The following is a 20,797-nucleotide window of genomic DNA, read 5'->3' on the forward strand; positions in this document are numbered from 1 at the left end:
GGGGCCTACAGGTACTTGATGGGACGGGACTGACTCCTGAAGGCAGTGGGGCAGGGCAGCTGGGGGCGCGGACTGGGTGGCCGGGACTGTCACGTCCCACGGGGTCCTAACTGTGTGCCATGTCCCGATACGCTGCCTGTGTCCACCTGGCTCTGTGGGACAGTTTCCTATGGACTGTCGGCCTGATCCTGGCTGTACCATCCAGGAAAGACTTTAATGGTCTCCAATGTTTCCCTGTCTGCCCATGTGGCTGTATGTGACTATGGACGCCTGCCTCTCTTAGGCTCTGATTCTTTATGCCTGAGTGTCTAAATGACTATTGCTGTCTGAGTTTTCATGAGTCTGGTGGTGTTTGTCTGTCTACCTGATTCTACCCGTTTAGTCCATCTGTCTGGCACCAACTCTCAGCCTGCCTGTCTCTGGCTCTTGCAACTTTTAATCTTCTAGGACTGAATGTATCCCATGGTCCCTATTTGCTTGGCTCTCTCTCTTTTTTAAAAAATTGATATCCATATACTGTAAAAACTCCTCTTTTTTTAAAACGTACAGTGAAGTGCTTTTCAGTATATTCAAAAAATTGTGCAACCATTGCCACTCTCTAATTCCAGAACATTCCATTGTCTCACCCCACCTGCCTGGCTCTTCCATAGTACTGTCTCCAGAATTATGTCTAGTGGTCTCTCCTTATGACTGTGTGTCTGAATTTACCTATGTCTGGTGGTCCCTGGCTATCTGTCTGCCCGATTTCTGATTTGGTCCTGTGTGACTAGCCAGCTGGGTCTGCCCTGTCTGGTTCCTTCCTTCCTTCCTTCCTTCCTTCCTTCCTGGTCCCCATCTCTCTAACTCTGGTGACATGGGCATATCTGTCTGGGTGACTGTACCCACAGGACTGTATCTCTGTGCCTGTGTCTGAAGGTTTGTCACCATCACTCTGCATATCTGATTTCAGCTCTGGATCTCATGGTGCCAGGGGCTGGTGGGTGTTCTCGAAGCCCGTGCCCTTCCCTTGTTCCAGCGGGCAGGGCCTGCCTCCCCGACTGTGCACCGCTTCGCGACATCCGTCTGACTGTGCGTGTGACAAATAGCTGTGTGGCTGGCTGGCTTTCTGAGTGAATGGACGGCCAACTGGCTGATGTCGACCTCTGTGGCTGGCTGTGTGCTTGTCTCGTTGCCTGATCCTTTATTGTCCAGCTGTCTGTCTGGACACATGACTGCTTGTCTCTCTGTTCTGACTGTCCGGCCTTCCGGCTGCCTGTGTCTGACACTGGCCGTCCAGGGCTCCCGGTCCCCTCTCCTGCGGCCCCTGCCCCCCCCCCCAAAGACCCCGTTGCCCTCACGCACTCTCCTTCCTTCTCTTGGGGCAGGCTGTGCCTTTGTGAAGTTCTCCTCCCACACCGAGGCCCAGGCGGCCATCCACGCGCTGCACGGCAGCCAAACCATGCCGGTGAGTAGGACTGTCCCGGGCCCTGGGGCGGGCAGGGGGGAGGGGGGAGGGGACAGGGACGGAAACGCTCGCGACCGTCCCAGCCGTCCTCGGCCTCTGGCTGGTCGTCAGCGAGGCACAGGCGGAGGAGGAGCGCGCCTCTGATGGCGCCGTGGGCGGGTGTACGCACACGAGGGTGACTGCGCACGCGCGGAGCGTACGAGGACGCGAGCGTGCGAGTGAGTGTGGGGCTGCGCGTGGACTAGCGCGTGTGTGCCTGTTCACGTGTGTGCGAGGGAGAGAATACGTGGGTGTGCGCACATGCCCGTGGGTGTGAGTGCGTGTGTGTGTGCCTGGCAGTGGGTGATTGTTAACGTGCACGTGAGCTGTGTGCGTGTGAGATGTGCGGATACGTGTGTGTGCTGACACACGTGTAAGTGTGTCGAGTGGGTGTTTTTGTGCGAGTCGACGGTGCAGTACGTCCGTGGGTGGGGGCACGTGTGTGTATTGAGTGCATGCGTGTGTATGTGTGAGTGTGCCTGGGGGGCGTGGGGGGGGCAGGGGCGTATGTGTGCATCTGCAGGAATATGTGAGGGCAAGTGTATGCGTGTGTGTGAGCGTGTAGGTCTGCGTGGGTGGCATTTGTGTGCACGTGTGTGGGTATGCGTGTGAGTATGTGCACACGCGTGTGTGTGTGTGAGCGTGTGTACGCGTGTGGGTGTACAAGAGGGTGTCCTGGAGGGGCGAGATCCCGAGAGGTAGTTTGGCTTTGTCGAGGCCAGCAGGGGGACGTGTGGGGCGTGGGGGATGACGACACGGATGGGGGGGCAGCGGAGGAGCAGGGGGGCGGCTGGAGGGGCTGCGGTCCAAAGCTGAGGAGCACGGCTTCTTAGGGTGATGAGAGCCACGGAAAGTTTTGACAGGGGAGGGAAGGTCGTTTGGACACGTCCCCTGGGCCAGGGTGGGGATGGGCAGGGGGCAGGACTGGCGCAGGGAGAGGCCGGGGAGGACCAGCCGGGCTCTGGGAGTGGCCCTGCCCTCTAGGAAGCAGGTGCCGGGGGCCACCATCACTGTACGTGAATGTCCAAATCTGCCAGGGGACGACAGGCCTTCCAGAACCAACTCTGCTCTCAGCTGGTCTCAAAATGGGTGTGCAGGGGGCGCCTGGGGGGCTCAGTCGGTTAAGCATCCGACCCTTGATTTCGGCTCAGGTCGTGACCCCACCGTTCGTGAGTTCGAGCCCCATGTGTGTGCTGTCAGCGCAGAGCCTGCTTGGGATTCTCTGTCCCCCTCTCTCTGCCCTTCCACCACTCAGTTTCTCCATCTCTCTCTCTCTCTCTCTCAAAATAAATAAGTAAACCCCAAAAAACTAGGTGTGAAGGGGAGGGCAGTGTCAGAGCTTCTGGTCCCTTGCTCTCTGGGTACTTGGGCATCAGTTTTAGTCCCTAGCGTGGCAGGATTCATTCAGGCTTTGTCCTGCAGGGAGCTGACCAGTGAGGAGGTGTCTCAGGGAGTGAGCTCGCCATCAAAGGGGGCAACCTCTCTGATGGTCGGTGTCTCACCTGTTCTCAGGTGTGAGTGAGTTACAGGTCCCCGTCGTTCCTCTCCAGCAGTCGGCTTCTCCAGTTTTGAGAGTGTGGCTGATAGTCCGGGTCCTCTCCTGGGCCCCAGACACAACCCCCCGGGGCCCAGAGGCCCCACCTGTGCGCACAGGCGGCCGCACGGTCAAGTGCGAGACCCAGGACGCCGAGCTCTGAGCTGTTCTCGCTGCGACGTGCATGTCCCGCGGCGGCGGGCCCATGGGCGGGACTGAGACCTCCCGGCATCTACCCCGCGCGCGAGGCCAAGGCCCTGGGCTGGCGTGGTTCCAGGAGCCCAGAGTCCTGGCTACCTGCCTCCTTCTTTCCCTCCCTGCTCGCCGCCGCCCCTGCAGGGTGCCTCCTCCAGCCTGGTGGTCAAGTTTGCCGACACGGACAAGGAGCGGACGCTCCGGCGCATGCAACAGATGGTGGGCCAGCTGGGCATCCTGACGCCGTCCCTCACCCTGCCCTTCAGCCCCTACAGTGCCTACGCCCAGGCTGTGAGTGACCCCGGCAGACGCACGCCTGTCTCCCAAGGCCACTCTGGGGGTTCAGCTCAGTCTCTCTCTCTCTCTGCGTTCTGTCGAGGGCTGCTGCCTCTCTGCTCCTCTTCCCGTCTCCTGCCCAGTCTGTCTGACTCGGGGTCCTATCCTGGCCACGGCCGAGTCCCCACATCCAGGCTGATTCCTGAGCCCCAGCCCCAGCTGAGCCCTCCAGCCACGAACCGAGCCCCAGGCCCAAGCTGAACCCCAACTCTGGACTGACACAACCCCATGCTTAGCTCCAAAAGGAGCCTCTAAATCCAGGCTGACTCCCAACTGAGACCCGACCCTGGCTGACTTCTGTGTTGGCTGATCCCCGATCCCGGACCAAGCCCCAGTTCCTGACTCAGCCCTGACCTGAAGACTGAACCCTGATCCTAGACTGACCCTCGATCCCAGGCTGAGCCCCACAATTCCTAACTGAGGCCTGAGCCACGATAGCCAGGCTGACCGCTCCCCCACCCCCGCCAGTTACCAGAGGGCCAGGCCTCCCCCAGGGCGTCATGACCTCAGGGCAGGTGCCACCCCGACTGTGCACGCTGACTCCCTCTCCGCCCCCAGCTCATGCAGCAGCAGACAACGGTCCTGTCCACGTCGGGCAGCTACCTGAGCCCTGGCGTGGCCTTCTCACCCTGCCACATCCAGCAGATCGGCGCCGTCAGCCTTAACGGGCTGCCTGCCACACCCATCGCCCCTGCCTCTGGTGAGAGTCCGCCAGGGGCCTGAGGATGGTGGGCAGGGCGGGGCCGGGGCCAGGGCCAGGCTCAGGCTCCCCATCTCGCTCCTCTGCCCCACAGGACTACACTCGCCCCCGCTGCTTGGTTCCACTGCCGTGCCCGGGCTCGTGGCTCCCATCACCAATGGCTTCGCTGGCGTCGTGCCCTTCCCTGGGGGGGCACCCTGCCCTAGAGACCGTGTATGCCAATGGCCTTGTGCCCTACCCAGGTAACGTGAGTGGTTCCCCCAGGGGCCGAGGAGAGGGGGTGGGGCCGGGAAGGCATCTCTGGGACAAGCGCGGGTTCCTGTGCCCTGGTGCCTGGGAAACAGAGGCGGTCTCAGCTGGACAGATGTGAGCGGTGGGCACAGAGAAGGGGGCTGTAGCAGGGTGCGTAAACATGGGAACTTTATACCCAGGCATTTATGGGTGCAGATTTCAGTTTGGTGGCCCTAAATAGTTTCCGTGAGTCTCTGGGCCTCAGTTTGCTCACCCGGGAGATGGGGCAGATAACATCAGACATCTCATGAGGTTGCACGGACAGTGGACTCAGTATATAAAATGCTGAACGTGTCACCTGTCCTGAGAACAGCAGCACCATCCATCTCAGTTATTAATCGTTGCTGTTTAGGAAGACGTCAGTAGCCTCATTCATTCATTCATTCATTCATTCATTCATTCAGTATTAACCATGCCCTGAGCTAGGCTCGGCCCTGCCTTTGTGAAGCAGGGGCCCCATCTTTCCCTTACTTAGACCACAATCCCCAGGCAAGCATCTGCCAGTAGCTGGCAGTATCTGTGTTTCCACCATTGAGGAGAACTTATTTTTATTTTGAAATGATTGGAGCTCACAGGGAGTTTCAAAAATAGTACAGAGAGGTCCCAGTACCTCCAACCCAGTCCCCCACCCCCACCCCCCCGCCCACCATGCTAACATCTTACATAACCACAGCACATTGTTGAAACCAGGAAACTGACGTTGGTGGGGTACAATGAACTCAACAGGAGTTGGAGATCTTACTCAGAGTGTGCCACTTTGTACGTGCCCTCGCTTGTTGTATGTGTGTTGGGGGGGCATTCTGTGCCATTTTATCACAGGTATAGATTTGGGTAACCACCACCACAATCAAGATACAAAACTTCTCCATCAATACAGAGTGATTGGTGCGTGTGACCCCTTTAGGGGCACACCCCACCACCACCCCGTCCTCTAGCAGCCTCTCTCTCCATTCGAGCAGAATCTTTTGGCTGAATTTCCCCCCGGAGGCACCAGCTCTAGTGGTCTGGACAACTTCTCCCCTCCCCTTACCTCCACCATCGCCCCCGCCCAGGGGCAGTTGGGTGGTGGGTGGTCACAGCCATATGAGGGATCCAAGGGGTGTCTGATGAGTGACATGTGGGGGTGCGAGAGAGGGAAAGGGATGGGGGTGATGGGGAGCAGAGGCCTGAAGTCCTGGAGATTCCAGAGAGTAAAAGGGAAGAGGGAAAGGGTCCAGATGGGGACAGAGAGATGGGGGTGATGGTTAACCTCTCTGGAGTCCTGTTCGACTTCGCCATTATCTATCTGAGTGGCCCCGTGCCAGTTGCTTCACCTCTCTGAACCTCAGTTTTCCCACCTGTAAAATGGGGGCCACACCTGTAAAAGGTTAATGCGGAGGTGAAGCTGGGGCGGATGTTGCTCTCCTTTTGGCTCCGAAGTTGCGGGGGTAATTGGAAGACTTCTGCTGCCCCCGTCCCACTCAGTCCCTCCGTTTGCCCCGCAGCTCAGAGCCCGACCGTGGCCGAGACCCTCCATCCTGCCTTCTCCGGCGTCCAGCAGTACACAGGTACGGAGGGCAGTCCGGCCCAGTCCGGGCGGGGCCCCGCCCCTGGGCCCCGGCTTTTCCACCTGGCCTAGCCACGCCCCTAGCCACACCCCGCCTCTGGCCCCGCCCCTCGGCGGACGCCCTCTCATTCGGCCTTCCCGCTTGCACCTAGCCACGCCTCCTACTTCTGGCCCTGGCCCAATCCCAGGTCTTGGCCCCGCCCCCTGCAGCTTCTGGCCCCGCCTCTTGGGTCCTGCCAGGGCCCCGCCCTCAGCCGTGGCCCTGCTGGTCAAGCTCTGGCCCCACCCACTCGGATCTTCTGTGGCCTTGGCCGCTCCTTTAGGCCCGGCCTCGGCTGTGGCCACGCCCCCTCCCGCTAGGAGGCCTTGCCCCCACGCCGTCGTATCATGGCTCCGCCCCATTCTTCCCCGCGCCCTGGCCCCTCCCCGGGCCCGCCCCCCCCCCGTCGTGGGCACGCCCCTCTCCGCTCCCAAGGCAACTGTGGCCCCACCCCATAGTGGCCCCGCCCCCGCCCGCCTCGAGCCGCCCCGCCCACCGGCCTTACACCTGCCTCCGCCCTGTGTCTCGCTCCCGGTCTCCGCAGCCATGTACCCCACCGCGGCCATCACGCCCATCGCGCACAGCGTCCCCCAGCCGCCGCCCCTCCTGCAGCAGCAGCAGCGAGAAGGTGAGGGGGCCGCGACCTCCCCCGGGCGCCAGCCCAGCCCTCTGACCGCCCCCTCCACCTCCAGGACCCCGAGACCTCAGGGAACCGCGGCTTTCTAAGAGTGCGGCCCGCGGGCCACACAGACCTGGGTTCCTCTTCTGGAATGTGGGAACCGTGCTAGCTTCGACCCCCTAGGACTAGCGGTGACCCTCCTCCCACCCCACCCCCAGCAGCCTTCCTCCGCAAGACGGGTTGGATGGTTCTCTGAATTTCTGGAAAGGACACTCGTTTCGAGGTGGTGGGGGGCCGTGGCGATGAGGTATCTGGGGTGAGCTGAGGCCTCCCCAGTAAAGTGGAAGGAGGGAGGAGGTGGATTCTGGAGTCAGACAACCGGGATTAAGATGCACCCAGTTCTGACTGTGCCATCATAAGGAAAGCGCCTCGCTGCCCTGTGCCTCAGTTTCCTCACTTGCCGCAAGAGCAGCCATCCGTGTCAAGAGGCGCTACTGGGAAGTAGGCAGGGCCCGTCCTGACACAGAGTGTGGCTCAGCACCCCCAAGGCCCTTTCTCTTGTCATGCAGCTAGTGAGGGTGGGGGAGAGGTGACCAGCTAGAAAAGCCCCCAGACACTCCCATGGCCAGGGGAGTCCCGCAGACTGAGTTCTTTGAGGCTCTGCCCCATTTCTCCCTTGCCCTTGGCCTGTGAAAGGCGGGGAGGCATTGCCAGGGTACAGGCGCTGGGCTTTGGAGGTGAGCCCTAGGCTGAGGGGTCCCCAGCTCTGCCCACCAGCTGCTACCCGTTCCCGGATTTTCTATCTCCAGGGGGCTCTGTGGTCAAAGTCACAGACACCAGACAGGAGGGTCTGGCAGTCCCTGCACCCCCGATATGACTTTCAATAACCTCCCCCCCCACCACCCCCCCCCCCCCCCCCGCCCAGGGAGGGCCGGTGGGAGCTTCAGAAAGGGCCCAGGTGTCTCAGGTCTGATGGCTCAGACCTGGGTGTCTCCCTTCTCCAACTTCCCCCAACCCTGGGCCGAGGAGGTAACAGCTAGTTCAGATGCGGTCAAGCCGCGGGTTCTGGAGTGTCTGCCCAGCATGCAGACACTCGCAATACAATCTAGAAGGTTCCTGCTTGAATGGGGTCAGGATGCACCATTCAAAAGCTCCGTCCGTGACACAACAAAACAAAAGACAGAACCCTAAGAGAAACGACAGCACGGCGGCATGCATGTCAGCGGGCTCAAAAAAAATACAACAGATGTGGCACTTTGTCTTGGAAAAGGCCTCACGTTCGTTCGCGCGTGGAGGTGGACACAGGAAGGGCTGCAGCTGTGAGGTGCTGTTAAGTGACACAAAGAGGCTTGTCTGAAGTCAGAAGGGGAGTCGGATCCCCAGATGGGGATGCGTGTGGCTCGCAACGCGCTTGGGGGCCCGAGAAAGTGGTAGGTGTTGGAGCCACCTGTGGGGGGGGGTGGTGCGCACACACTGTTTCCCGCGAGGCCCCACTCAGCTGGGTGCGGCTTCTGCATTCACGTCCCGTGTCGTGGACATGAGATAGCACCCAAGCAAACGTGAACTTTGTGTCACGGTCCAAACTGTGCCATCCGCGTCAGTCGCCGTGATCTCCTTGGAACACGCTTGTATTTGAAAAACAAGCATGATCAGAACTCTGGTCCCAATCAGGAAGGAAGGGTTGCATGTGAATGTGTCATCTGGGATTTAACATTTGCCAGGGCGGGGAGTGCTCATGTCCGGGGTGAAGGGAATTCTGGTGGTTTGGGGACTCTCCCTCGGTTTGTGGGGACTGTGGGGGAAGGGATTAGGGGCAGGTTTGGAGAATGTGCGGGACTCCAGACAATGAAGGTTTTTTAATTGGATTATTATTTACAGATTCTACATGAGTCATGCGTTGGGGATTATTTGGAGAGGGGATGGTTTGCAGAGGTGGCTGTGCCGTTAAAAAGTTCTTTCGGGGTGGTGTAGTATATCATTTTAAAATGACCTGGCGGTCTCAGGATATGTGGGTCCGGGGACTAGAGAATTTTCTTTTTTTTCTTTTACTTGATTTTACTTTTGTGTCGTCTGAGTTTCGAAGATGATTCAAGGTTTGGAGGATTAGCCACAGTTTTGAAACACATCTAGATATTTGGGGTTTGGGACCAGGAATTGGTCGTCGTACTGTATTCTGTGATCATCGGACTTGTAGGGGGAAAAAAAATGAACATTTTCTTTTAAAACCAGTTTTAGATTTACAGAATTAGTGCAAAGATAGTACAGGGTGTCCGTATACCCCCCCCCCCCCAATTCATCTCATGTTGTAAACGGTCTGGAGTTTCAGGGGTTTTTCAGGGGGTTCAGGTTGTCTGGGATTTGGGGATTATCCAGGGTCTGGCATTGAGGGATTTATCTCAGATTTGGGGGGAGGGACGGGCCGAATTTTGTAAATGATCCGGGGCCCGAGGACCCCCGGAGGTTCGCAGGCCCCAGGCGCGGGATTAGACAGGCAAACGTGGGCGCACGCCGCGCGCCCCTCCCCGCCGTCACCACGCCCTCCCTGCTGACGTCACGGCGCCGCCCTCCAACCGCCGGAGATGCCGGATGTGGGCTCAGGTCCCGCGCCCCTCCCCCGGGGGGTCCGCCTCCTCTCCTTGGGGGCTTTATGTCTTTCTCTCCCCTACCTGCAGGTCCCGAAGGCTGTAACCTGTTTATCTACCACCTCCCCCAGGAGTTTGGAGACACGGAGCTGACGCAGATGTTCCTGCCCTTCGGCAATATCATCTCCTCCAAGGTGTTTATGGATCGGGCCACCAACCAGAGCAAATGTTTTGGTGAGTCCCTGTTGCAGGCACCCCCCCCCGCCCCCGCCCGCCCCGTCCCCCACTCTGCTTGCCAAGGAACAGGGGCCAGGGAGGGCGTAGTCAGCCATGAGACAAGTGTGGTCCAAAGGGATCACATTTGTGAATTAGGGTGAGCGCTTAGGAAGCACCTACGGTGTGCCAGGCCCCGTGCTGGGTGCGGATACACGGCAGTGAAGGAAACCAACAAAGTTCCTGCCCTCGAAAGCTCACAGTCCCGCTGCGCCGTCCAACAGAATATTCTCCACTGGTGGGAATGTTGCGCGTCTCTGCCACCTGAGCCGTCAGCCACACATGGCTACCAGCCACCTTAAGTGTGGCAGTTCAACCAAAGAACGGAATGTTTAATTAAATCTAAATTTAAATAACCGCCTGTGGTCAGCGATGAGGGCGTTGAAAAGCACAGGTTTCTGGGTAGGAGCTGGAAATAAAGCGGGACATAGGCCAGGGGGCTATAGATGGAATGCAGAACGCCATCAGTAAGGAAATAGAAACTGATCTGCAGGGGGTGATGTTTCAACTGAGACCCAAATGAGGAGATTTTCCAGCCAAGGGATATGTGGGGTAGAGGGTTCCAGGGAACAGCACATGCAAAGGCCCTGGGGCAGGACCTGTCTGGCATGTTGGAGCAACAGCGAGGGGGAGACCCATGTGGCTGGAGCAGAGTGAGCAAGGGGAAGAGAGGGAGGAGGGGAGGGCAGGGAGGGGACGTCGTGCAAGGCCTTGGGAGGACTTCCTTGTCCCCGGACACAGGAAATTAAGGCTCAGAGAGGCACTGCAACTTGTCCAAGTTCACACAGCAGCAAAGAGACAGAACCTAAATTAGAACCAGTCTGTCTGACCCCAAACTCGGGACTCTTAATCCCACCCTGTGTTATTCAAAAGGCTAACTGTTGCCTATTAAGCACTTCCTGTATATACTCCGTGTCCAACCGTAAAATAGAACACTTGCCCCCAGAGGTGCCTGGCTGGCTCAGAGGAGCTGCAGCCTGTGACTCTTGATCTCGGGGTTGTGAGTTCAAGCCCCACGTCGGGTGGAGAGATTATGTAAACATAAAAAATCTCCAAAAAAGAAAAAAGAAGCTTTGCCCCAGTATCCTTGGAGGAGAGAGAGGCACAGAGTGGCCCAGCAGCCGCACCAGGAAGGACCCTCTGCCAGTGCCTAGGTGCCTCCTCTGCATCCTGCTTCCAGGAGGAAGACGGAAACGGGGGGGGGCACTCAGTCCCTTTCCACAGTGAGGGGTCCCATGCCTTCTCTGAGCCTTAGTTTCCTCACCCATATGATGGGGGACAGGTGTTAGGGGAGATGATAAGATGTCACCCCTCCCCACCTCTTCATTCCCCCATGGCTCCCCATGGGCCTCAGCAAGACTGCTCAGCCCTGCCCCCAGCTCCGCCTGACCTCTCACCCGGCCTCCTACACGGAGCTCAGGGACCCCCACCTCCAAATGCTTGTGCATGCAGACCCTCGCCCCAGAGGGCCCCCCGGCCCCTGTGGCCTCCACACCATCGAGGACCAAGAGGTGAGGGGCCAGGAGTAGGGCAGGGTGGTCTGGAGGGTGGAAGTTTGAGGAACCCGAGGCTGGAATGTTTCTCATGGCCTCAGGGGAGACAGGGGTAGAGAGACCGTCAGAGACAAAGACAGAGATAGAGAAAGAGGGATAAAAGGCAGAGGGAGGGAGAAAAGAAGGACAGACAGGAGAGACCCAGGACATTCGCAGAGAGAGAGAGAGAGAGAGCGAGAGAGAGAGAGAGAGAGTCAGTCCCATGCACAGTCAGGACCCCAGAGGGACAGTGGTCTTGGAGGGGCCACACGGTTAGCATCTGGGGTCTAGATGGAGGCAAGCATTCAGGACAGGGAGGGAGGGAGGACGCGGCCTCACCTGTCCCCCACCGCCGGTCGGGAAGTCTCAGCACAGCAGACCCCAGGTAAGGAGCAAGCGTCCCATCCCCAGAAGCAAGTGCAGAGGGGGACAGGACCAGGCCCGGGCTGCTGTGCGTGCCTGGCCAGCCCTCCCCCCCGCCCCCTCTGCCCCCGCCCGCGCCCCCCCCCCCCCCCCGCCCCCAGGACCCCAGGGAAGCCTGGGCTGCCGCCCTGGAGCCAGCAGAGGACGCCCACATGGCCCACCATCGCGGCTCCGCCCCGGTCTCCACAGGCTTCGTGAGCTTTGACAACCCGGCCAGCGCGCAGACCGCCATCCAGGCCATGAACGGCTTTCAGATCGGCATGAAGAGACTCAAAGTGCAGCTGAAGCGGCCCAAAGACCCGGGACACCCCTACTGACCGCGCCCACAGCCGCCCGGAGGCTGCGGGCCTGGCCCAGGTGAGCCGCCAGGCGGCCCCACCCGCCCCCACCCCCGCCCCCCACCCCCCCCCCCCCCCCCGTCTTGGCCAAACACCCCCTCGTTCTCCATGCCCTCCCCAACCCCCAGGGGGGATGCCGCTGGAGACCACAAGGAGCCCCCAGGTTGGGATGGTGGGGACAGAGCTAGAGAGTCACCCTCCAATCCCCCCTTTGATCAGGGCTGGGACAGAGGGTGGAACCGGGGTAGAGGGGGGTTGGGGAATCCTTCCAGGTTTTGAAGGATGAATAGAAGTTCACTTGAGAGGCCAGGTTTGGTCTGGGGTGGGGCATGCTTCGAGGGAGGGGCTTCTGTCCTGTCCTGTGACTCTCCCAGCTGGGCCCCTGTCCAAGTTCCTCATTTGGTGTCACCCGCGTTCAGTGAACTGGCGAAAAAGTGGAATGTTTGCCCCGCTCACCAGCATGCCCCCCCAAAAGAGACCCCCCCCCAACAAATCCCCAAGAGTGTATTTTGCCACCAGAGAGAACAACTTTATCAACAACTAAGCACCTTCTTTGGGGGAATGAACAGTGAGCCTAAGGGGCCAGTAGGGAAACATAACTGACCACAAGCCTTGATGAGCCTCATCTGTGAAATGGGTTCACGAAAGTCGCCTCCCCAGAAGCAGCAGGGAGGATCCGCTCGGGGACGCGGTGTTTTCCCAGCTGAGCCCAGGACCCGCCACCTGGAAAGCTCTTGATCATTTGTTTTGATTTTGTTTTTGTTTTGTTTTTAATCATGAGCGCCGTCGTCATCAAAGCGCCGCGCCTGGGGTCTGGCGCGAAGTAGATGCTCAGTTAGGTGCTGCGCATGCTTTTCAGACCCTGCCAAATCAGCACCCGCAGAGTCAAAGGTCACGGGATCAGACAACTAACAGGCGACCCATGCACTTTAACACCCTGGGACAGCAAATCCTTTCTGAGCACCTACTATGCGCTAGGCACTGTTTGGGGACAGCGCTCGGGGACACAGCTGTGAATGACCAGAAACGGGGCGGGGGTTGGGGGAGAACTGCCTTCGTGGCAGGGAGCAGGGGAGACAAGATGAGACAAGAATAAACACAACTGTTTGCCCCCGGGGGTTGCCAGATGAGGAAACAGCCTCGGCGGCCAGTCCTTTCCAAGGCGGACCGCTGGCCTCTGAACCTGGAAATGGACTCTCTCTGAGCAGACAGGGGCCCTTGGGTTCCTGGAACCCAGCCTGGCCAGGGCAAGGGGGCGGGTGGGGGGCGATGTCGTCGGCCTGCATGCCCCCCATCACCGCACCCTAACGCCCCTCCCTTCTCCGCCAGGTGAGGGGCCTTCCCACCCCAGGAGGGCCTCCCGCTTCCAACCGACCCCGGACTTTTCCGTAAATTACAACCAAGTTTGGACACCAGCCCCACCCCCTCCCGTCTCCCCTTGCCCCCCGCCCGCCCCCTAATGTGAAACACTACTGCGGGCCACACGGAGTGGGAAGGGGGCTTCATGGTCCGCCCCAGCTGGGGAGGGGGGCTCCTGAGTTGGGGGCCGAGGGCTTCACTGCCCCCACCCTTGGTGGCTTCCCCAAATTAAATCACAACTTTTCCTATATATATATATATGCATATATATATAGAGCTATAGACAGTATATATATTTTTTGAGTATAGATCATGGGACCAAACTTTTCCGACTTCCTTCCATCCAAGAGAAGGTGACCCTGGCCCGGTCACTCAGCAGGGACATAAGAAGGGCTGAGGATGACCGGGCAGCCCAGTGTGTCCCCACCTCCCGCTGTCATGTCAGACCAGGGCACGGAGAAGCACTGGGAATCATCAGCCAACGCGATATACCTCCAGGACATTGGGCCCCTGCCACCGACGTTCTCGCAGGCCCTTGGGCTCGGCCAGCTCGAGTGTCCCTGGTCTTAGCTGCAGCTTCTGGAACCCCTACCCCCTCCCTCACCCCAGGGCCCTGCCTTCCCCGATGTAGGCAAAGAAGAGACCCCCCCCTGGCCTCCCACCCCCACCCCCGTCATAGCCTTACTCATGTGACCAATAGCCCTTAGCTTTCCGTCAGGGGCAGACAGGGTCGGGGGAGCCCCCCTGCCCCTCGCGCCCCCTCCCAAGGGCAGGCAGCCGCCCTCCCTGCCTTCGGATCACCAGCCTGGAGTTCACGATCTCATGACCAAGACCGCCACGCGCGTTGGACAAACCCAACCCGCTCTGGCCCAGCACCCCTTTACCAGAGATACCTCTACAAATAATTTTTTTTTTTTTGAATTTTGGTCTTTCTGAGAAGATACAAAGAAGAAAAGAGAAAAAAAAAATGGGGAAAAAAAATCAGACAACAGTGGATTTTTGTTTCCTAGTTGGGGCGGGGAGGGAGGTCTTGTGGGGCGCCTCTGTATAGCTACTCGAACCGCGAAAACCCATCTTGAAGCACAGAGTCAAGTTCGTTGGACGTCCAGTGGGGCCTCTTGCCAAATGAGGCACCAGAGAACTTCGTAAGCTCAAGAAAAAAAAAAAAATTTGTAAAGAAAAAACAGCCTTCCCTTTTGTTTCTACCAAAATGTGTTGACTGACCCAGAAAAAAAAAAAAAAAGAAAAAAAAAAAAACAACAAAGAAAAAAAAAAAAAAAAAAAAAAAAGGAAAAGAAAAAAAAAATCTTATGACCAACTTGTTTCGATATTCCAGAGTTTGATAATTGTTCCGAGACACTCTAGCGTGCCTGTGTCCTGTGCATCTGCGTGTGCAAGCGTGTGCTCAGGGGCCACGAGGGGGCCTCGTCCGCGTCCCCGGCACCTGCCCAGCCCCGGCCAGGCCTGCTTGGGAGAGCCTGCTGGCGTGCAGTGGCGTTGTGTCCTTCTGGTCCATGTTTACTGGCTGTAAATACCATTTTTATACTCCACATCGAAGACCTACGTGATTTGTACGATGTACTTTATTTCTGCTACGAGTAATTTCATGAAGTTTCAACTTGCAAACCGACTTTTGGAGACAAATCGCCACACACACACACACACACACACACACAGAAAAGGAAGACAAGAAAGGAACTTACAGGGAACTTTGGGTGGACTGGGTTTGCATTTCTGGCTGGAGAGGTCCTTGGCACTGTGCTGTGTTTCAGGTGAGAAGCTGCAACCATCATCTTAATGTCCAAACGCCTCTCTTTGGTCTGGAGAAACTGAAAGTTTATTTAATAAAAGTTTTACTTGCTAAAGGACCGGGTCCTCCCTGATTTTCCCTCTCTCGTCCACAAAAGCCCACGTGCGTCTGGCCCCAGCAAGTTTCCCCGGGGCCAGAGAAAAACCCAGGTTTCAAGTGAGGGGATGCGGGAGGAGATATTCCGAGAAGGGAGGTCTGAAGAATCCATCTGATTCTTCCAGAAGTTGAGGAAATGGAACCTTTCCTCCTCCAGAAGGTCAGGTGCCTGTGTTCGTGGGCTCCCGCGCTCATTCATTCTGCAAACACTGGGCACCTCCTGTGTGCCCATCCCTGTCCTGGCCACCAGGGCTGCCGCAGTAGCAGACCGGAGACCCTGTGGCTCTGGTTTCTGCCCTCGTGGAGGTGGCCCAGCGGAGGAGAGAGAGACGCTACACAATATGCATTTTCTTTAAACTGAAGTAAAATCGGGGCACCTGGGTGGCTCAGTCGGTTCAGCGCCCGACTCTTGGTTTCAACCCAGGTCCTGATCTCATCAAGCCCCGCGTCAGGCTCTGCACTGGCATCGAGACTGCTTGGAATTCTCTCTCTCTCTCTCTCTCTCTCTGCCCCTCCCCTTCTCACTCTCGCTCAAAATAACTAAAACTTAAAAAATAAAATAAATTGAACTAAAATGTATGGAACGTAAAATCCACCATTTTTCCTATTTTAAAGTAAGTTTACAACCCGGCCTTAAGTACATTCACAACGTTGTGCGGACATGACCTCTAATACCAAGACATTCTGACCTGCGGAAGCAACCCCATTAACAGTCACCCCCCCCCCCCCCCCCCGCCCCCCCTTGCCCCCACCCCCCCCCCCCCCGTCCGTGGATGAGCCTGTTGTGGACATTTCACAAATGTGGACTCACACCCCGTGTGGCCTCTCGTGTTCGGTTCTCTCCCTGAGCGTCGTGTGTTCAGAGATCCTTACGCCGGGCAGCGGGTGTGGGCGCCTCGCTCCTGCTCGCGGCCGAAGGACGTGCGCGTGCGCAGTGGACACAGCTGAGTGGCGCGCGCGTGCGCAGTGGACACGCTCAGCTGTGGACGTGCGCGTGCGCAGTGGACGCGCGTAGCCATTCATCTGTCGGATGCTTGGGGTGTCGCCACCTCTTGGCCATCGTGAGTCGTGCCGCTGTGAATACTCGCGCGTGTGCGGGGAAGCTCCTGCTTGAGTCCCCTTGGGTACAGCGCGGGGACCTGCTGGGTCGCTGGGTGTCGAGGTCTCTGAGGCGCCACCAGGCCAGTCTCCGAGGCGGCCCCGCCAGCCTGGCCCGGGGCTCCGCCTTCTCTGCACCCTCGCCCACGCCAGTTGCGCGGTAGAGACAAATCCCGCGATTGGACCGAAGCAGCTGAGGACCCAGTGATGTTCCGGAGGTGAGGCCTGAAGGAGGGGCCTGCCGCTGCCGCGCTCCTGGGGAGGCCTCGCTGGGGGACGCCAGGCTCCGGGACAGGGTCTGGCTGGGCGGGGGCGTGAATAGTGGAGACGGCCACCCCCCCCCCAGCTGATGCCCCCACTAATGAGGCACTTGAGACCCTGCCAGGCACCTGGAAGTAGCCTCGTCTTTTAACCTTATCGATATCGCATCCCATTTTGGAGTTGAGGAAATTCAGAAACAGGGAGCACTGCAGAAAGAACGAGGCCCAGTCGGGGCGGGAGCTGGAAAGATGAGTCTGAGTCCGCCTGGAAGGGTTTTCTGGGTGGAAGGAACAGCCTAGGCAAAGGCTCAGAGGCCGAGATGTTGTGGCGGTTGGACGGTTGGCTAAGACTTGACTGCGGCACTGGGTGGAGAAGCGGGTGCAGAGGCGATAGAAAATCAGTTCCAGACAGCCTCTGGTGAGTAAGCATCTACCCAGTGCCAGACCTTGTCCCCATCCTCCCGAGCCCCTGGTCGAGGAGAAAGGTGGGCAAAAACCAGAAGTGCCCATCCCTGCAGGAAAAAGTGCTTCCAGAGTGTGCCAAAAGTCGTAACCACGGTGAGGTTAGCAAAGCTGGGCCATCATCTTGAGGGCGGTGAGGAGTCACGAAAGGGCTTTGAGCAGGGGAGAGGCTCTTGATCAGAGTCAGGTATGAGAAGGACACCTGGGTGACCTCCATGCTGCTATGGGATGGAAATGGGCACCCTGGCAGATAACTTGGCAGGATAACATTCCTACCCAGCATTTATTAAGCGCTTACTATTTGCCAAGCATTGTGTCAAGCCTGAGCCATACGCTGCAGTAGCCGCTAGCCACATGTGGGTATTTATATTTATTTAAGATTTATTTATCTTTGAGAGAGAGGGAGCACAAACGGGGGAGGGGCAGAGAGTGATGGGGACAGAAGATCCGAAGCGGGCTCTGTGCTGACAGCAGCGAGCCCAACACGGGGCTCGAACTCTTGAACCCTAAGATCACGACCTGAGCTGAAGTCGGACACTCAACTGACTAAGCCACCCAGGTACCCCTTGGCTGTTTCAATTTAAATCAAGGGGCACCTGGATGGCGCAGTTGGTTAAGCGTCGGACTCTTGATCTCATCTCTGGTCATGATCCCAGTGTTCATGAGTTCAAGCCCCACATTGGGTTCTGTACCCACAGCATGGAGCCTCCCTGGGATTCTGTCTCTCCCTCTCTCTGCCCCTTCCCCGCTTGCATGAGCGCGCGCGCTCTCTCTCTCTCTCTCTCTTTCAAAATAAATAAAATTTTAAAAAATTAAATTGATTTACCAAATCATAGATTCACTTCTTTAGCCAAGTTAAGCCACATTTCAAGGTCTCAATCGCTCCGTGTCTTTCCGGACAGCACTGGGCTGTGTTTTATGTGACTTAACTCACTTCACCTGCCACCACCTTGGGAGGTATGTCCCGATGATAGCCTCATTCTATGAGCTACTAAACTGAGGCCCAGAGAGATTAAGCACCTGCCTGAGGCAGCACAGCAGGAATCGAATCCTGGCTCTCTGGCTGGTCTCTTAACCACTGGGCTATCTCACTTCCGTGTGTAGTGGCTAAAATTCAAATGTATGAGATTGTAATACAAGTCGTTATAATACTCCAGTTTAAGCTTTGAAGTGTAACTCAGAGTTGTTGAACGTTTTGGAACCTGCAGCCTTACAATACAGCCGTTCCGGCTGGCTGTCTCCGTGGAGCAAAGAGGGGGATGCTTGGGGCGGCCAAGCCTTGCTGTGATGTCACTGTTCATCCAGGGGCATAGGCAAAGTGACACCCAGGGTGTATTGGTTCGCTGTCACTCAAAACAAATCTCTCCCCACCCCCAATTTAGCAATACACATTTATTAGGTCACAGTTTCTGTGGGTCAGGAGTCCAGGAGTAACTTCGCTGGGTGGCTCAGGGTCTCCCACGAGGTTGTGGTCAACACAGACCTGCCGGGGCTGCCTTATCTGAAGGCTGGACCGGGGCCGGAAGAGCCATTCTTGCCGACGCCCTCTCGAGGCTGCTTGTGGGAGGCCTCAGCTCCTCACCACGTGGGCCTCTCCGTGGGGCTGCTCGTGACCTGGCAGCTGGCTTCCCTGTGACCCAGAGGAAGAGTGGGGGAGGGGCAGAGAGAGAGGGAGGCACAGAATCCGAAGGAGGCTCCAGGCTCTGAGCTGTCAGCACAGAGCCCGATGTGGGGCTCAAACTCAGAAACTGTGAGATCATGACCTGAGCTGAAGCGGGACATTCAACCAACTGAGCCTCCCAGGCGCCCCTCATTTTAAATACGTTTTGTAAAGAATGGAAGAGGCAGGTATGTGAGGCATTTTGGGGACAGTATCTATGTTTCACATACCTGCTCCACTGCCCTACGGGGACGCCCACATGGCCAAGGCTAGCTGCCTGTGAGGAACTGAGTTCTGCCAATGACCACACGCGGTCGGATGTGGGTCTTTCCACCGTCGAGCCTTCAGATGAGACTCAGCCCCGGCCACCCCATTGACTGCAGCCCATGAGAGGCCTGAGCCAGAATTCCGCTGAGCACCCCCAGATTCCTGACCCACAGAAACTTGGATCATGAGTGGCTTAAGCCACTAAGGTTAAGATAAGTCACTATGCAGCTATGATAGCTAACACATCAACAAAACCTCATCAAGCACAGCAAAAGCTTCAAAATGCCCAGGATGAGCCTCAGAAGAATCTGGAGAGAAAATGATAACATTTTATTGAAAGACATAAATGAGGGGCACCTGGGTGGCTCAGTCAGTTAAGCGTCCGACTTCGACTCAGGTCATGATCTCACAGTTCACGGGTTCGAGCCCCACATCGGGCTCTGTGCTGACGGCTCAGAGCCTGGAGCCTGCTTCGGATCCTGTGTCTCCCTCTCTCTCTGGCCCTCCCCTGCTCGCACTCTGTCTCTCTTTCTCCAAAATATAAACATTAAAAAAAAGTTTTTAATAAAAATGTAAAAACTACACGTCCTAAAAGCATAGTGGTTAAGGCTGGATGCCTTCTGCCCAGGGTTTGGATCCCAACTATGACACTTGTCAGACCAGTGGCCCGTCCCTCAGCTCAGATCTCTGTGTCCCCCCTCTGCAAAATGAGGCTAATCGGACACCGCCTTTTGAGGGTTGTTGTGGGAACGAATGAGTTGACGTTAAGGAAGCTTAGAGCAAGCGCTATGCGGGTGTCAAATCAATCCCCTTGGAGTTTCCTTTCCGAAGCCTTCTTCCCAGGACACCAGCAGAGGGCAGCAGAGACCCACGCCTTCGTCCAGGATTGGCGTCACCACTTTGAAATGCCACCAAGCATTTATTGAGCACCCACTGTGTGTCACGCAGTGCTCCGCGGGCTGCAGGGGGTGGTGAGGGGACCCCTGGACTCTCTTCTGGGTACAAGGGCTACCCTATCCCTTAAAGTCAACGGGATCAGCCCCACCTCCCGCCTCGCTGTGCTCCTCCCCACGTTGACAGTGGTCCAGCTTCCAGCCCTTCTCTCTCCTCCCCACCCTGGCCGAGGCACACATAGTCTCTTGAGCACAGAGAACACCCGTGGCTAAGGTGGACAGGTAGGGATTTCCCAGGTCCTAGTGACGGAACAGGGGGCCCTTGGCCTGGCTGGCCTCAGGACTGCAGAGAGGACGCAAGCAGGGTGCATGGTGGTCAAACGGGGCTTGCGGGCCCCCCACCCCCACCCCCAGGACACGGACTGGGACGCTCACCTCTGGGTTCTCAGTACGTGCAAGTCGGGGCCTGCCTGCCCTCGAGCAACCGCTTTCTCTCTCCAAACCTCAGTTTCCTCATCTGCAAAATGGGACTCACGATAGTGCGCCCCATCCAGGACTGTGGAGACCATCAGGGAGATTAATTAAGGCACATAAATAACAGCCGTTGTCAACTTAATGTAAGGTGACAAGGCAAAACAGAACCTCCTTCCAAATCAGGAAAGTGAACTCTCAGACATCAGTCCTGCTGGATTGCCAGCATTTATTGAGCGCCTACTGTATGCTACACGCGGTGTAGGTCCTGGAGGTCCAACAGGAAACAAAACGCACAAAATTCCCAATTGGCACCTCCAGCATCTCTCCCCCCCCCCGCCCCGCCCCAGCCCCGCCTTCATCCCGCCCCCTCTCTTTCCCCGAGCCTACCAGAGTGAGGTGGAGGTGGAGGTGATCTACATATTCATGAGTCCATCAGCCAATCCACAGCCAGAACTCGAGACAGTCTATATCGACCCTGGGTAATTGTGACGTCAAGAGTGACGCAGTGAGTGATCCTTAAAGGTAC

General features: G+C 57.5%; 1 protein-coding gene across 1 annotated transcript; it reads left to right on the forward strand.

The window, feature by feature from the left end:
• Positions 1-960: 960 nt before the first annotated feature.
• On the forward strand, positions 961-15,116 carry CELF5 (CUGBP Elav-like family member 5). The gene is given in 11 exon segments (XM_049643190.1): positions 961-976; positions 1,365-1,444; positions 3,357-3,503; positions 4,107-4,248; positions 4,343-4,425; positions 4,427-4,490; positions 6,024-6,086; positions 6,670-6,753; positions 9,417-9,560; positions 11,744-11,911; positions 13,561-15,116. Coding segments are annotated over 10 exon segments (951 nt in total). The 3' UTR covers positions 11,872-11,911; positions 13,561-15,116.
• Positions 15,117-20,797: the final 5,681 nt, after the last annotated feature.

The sequence above is a fragment of the Panthera uncia genome, chromosome A2 (assembly GCF_023721935.1).
Source record: "Panthera uncia isolate 11264 chromosome A2, Puncia_PCG_1.0, whole genome shotgun sequence".
Classification (NCBI taxonomy): domain Eukaryota; kingdom Metazoa; phylum Chordata; class Mammalia; order Carnivora; family Felidae; genus Panthera; species Panthera uncia.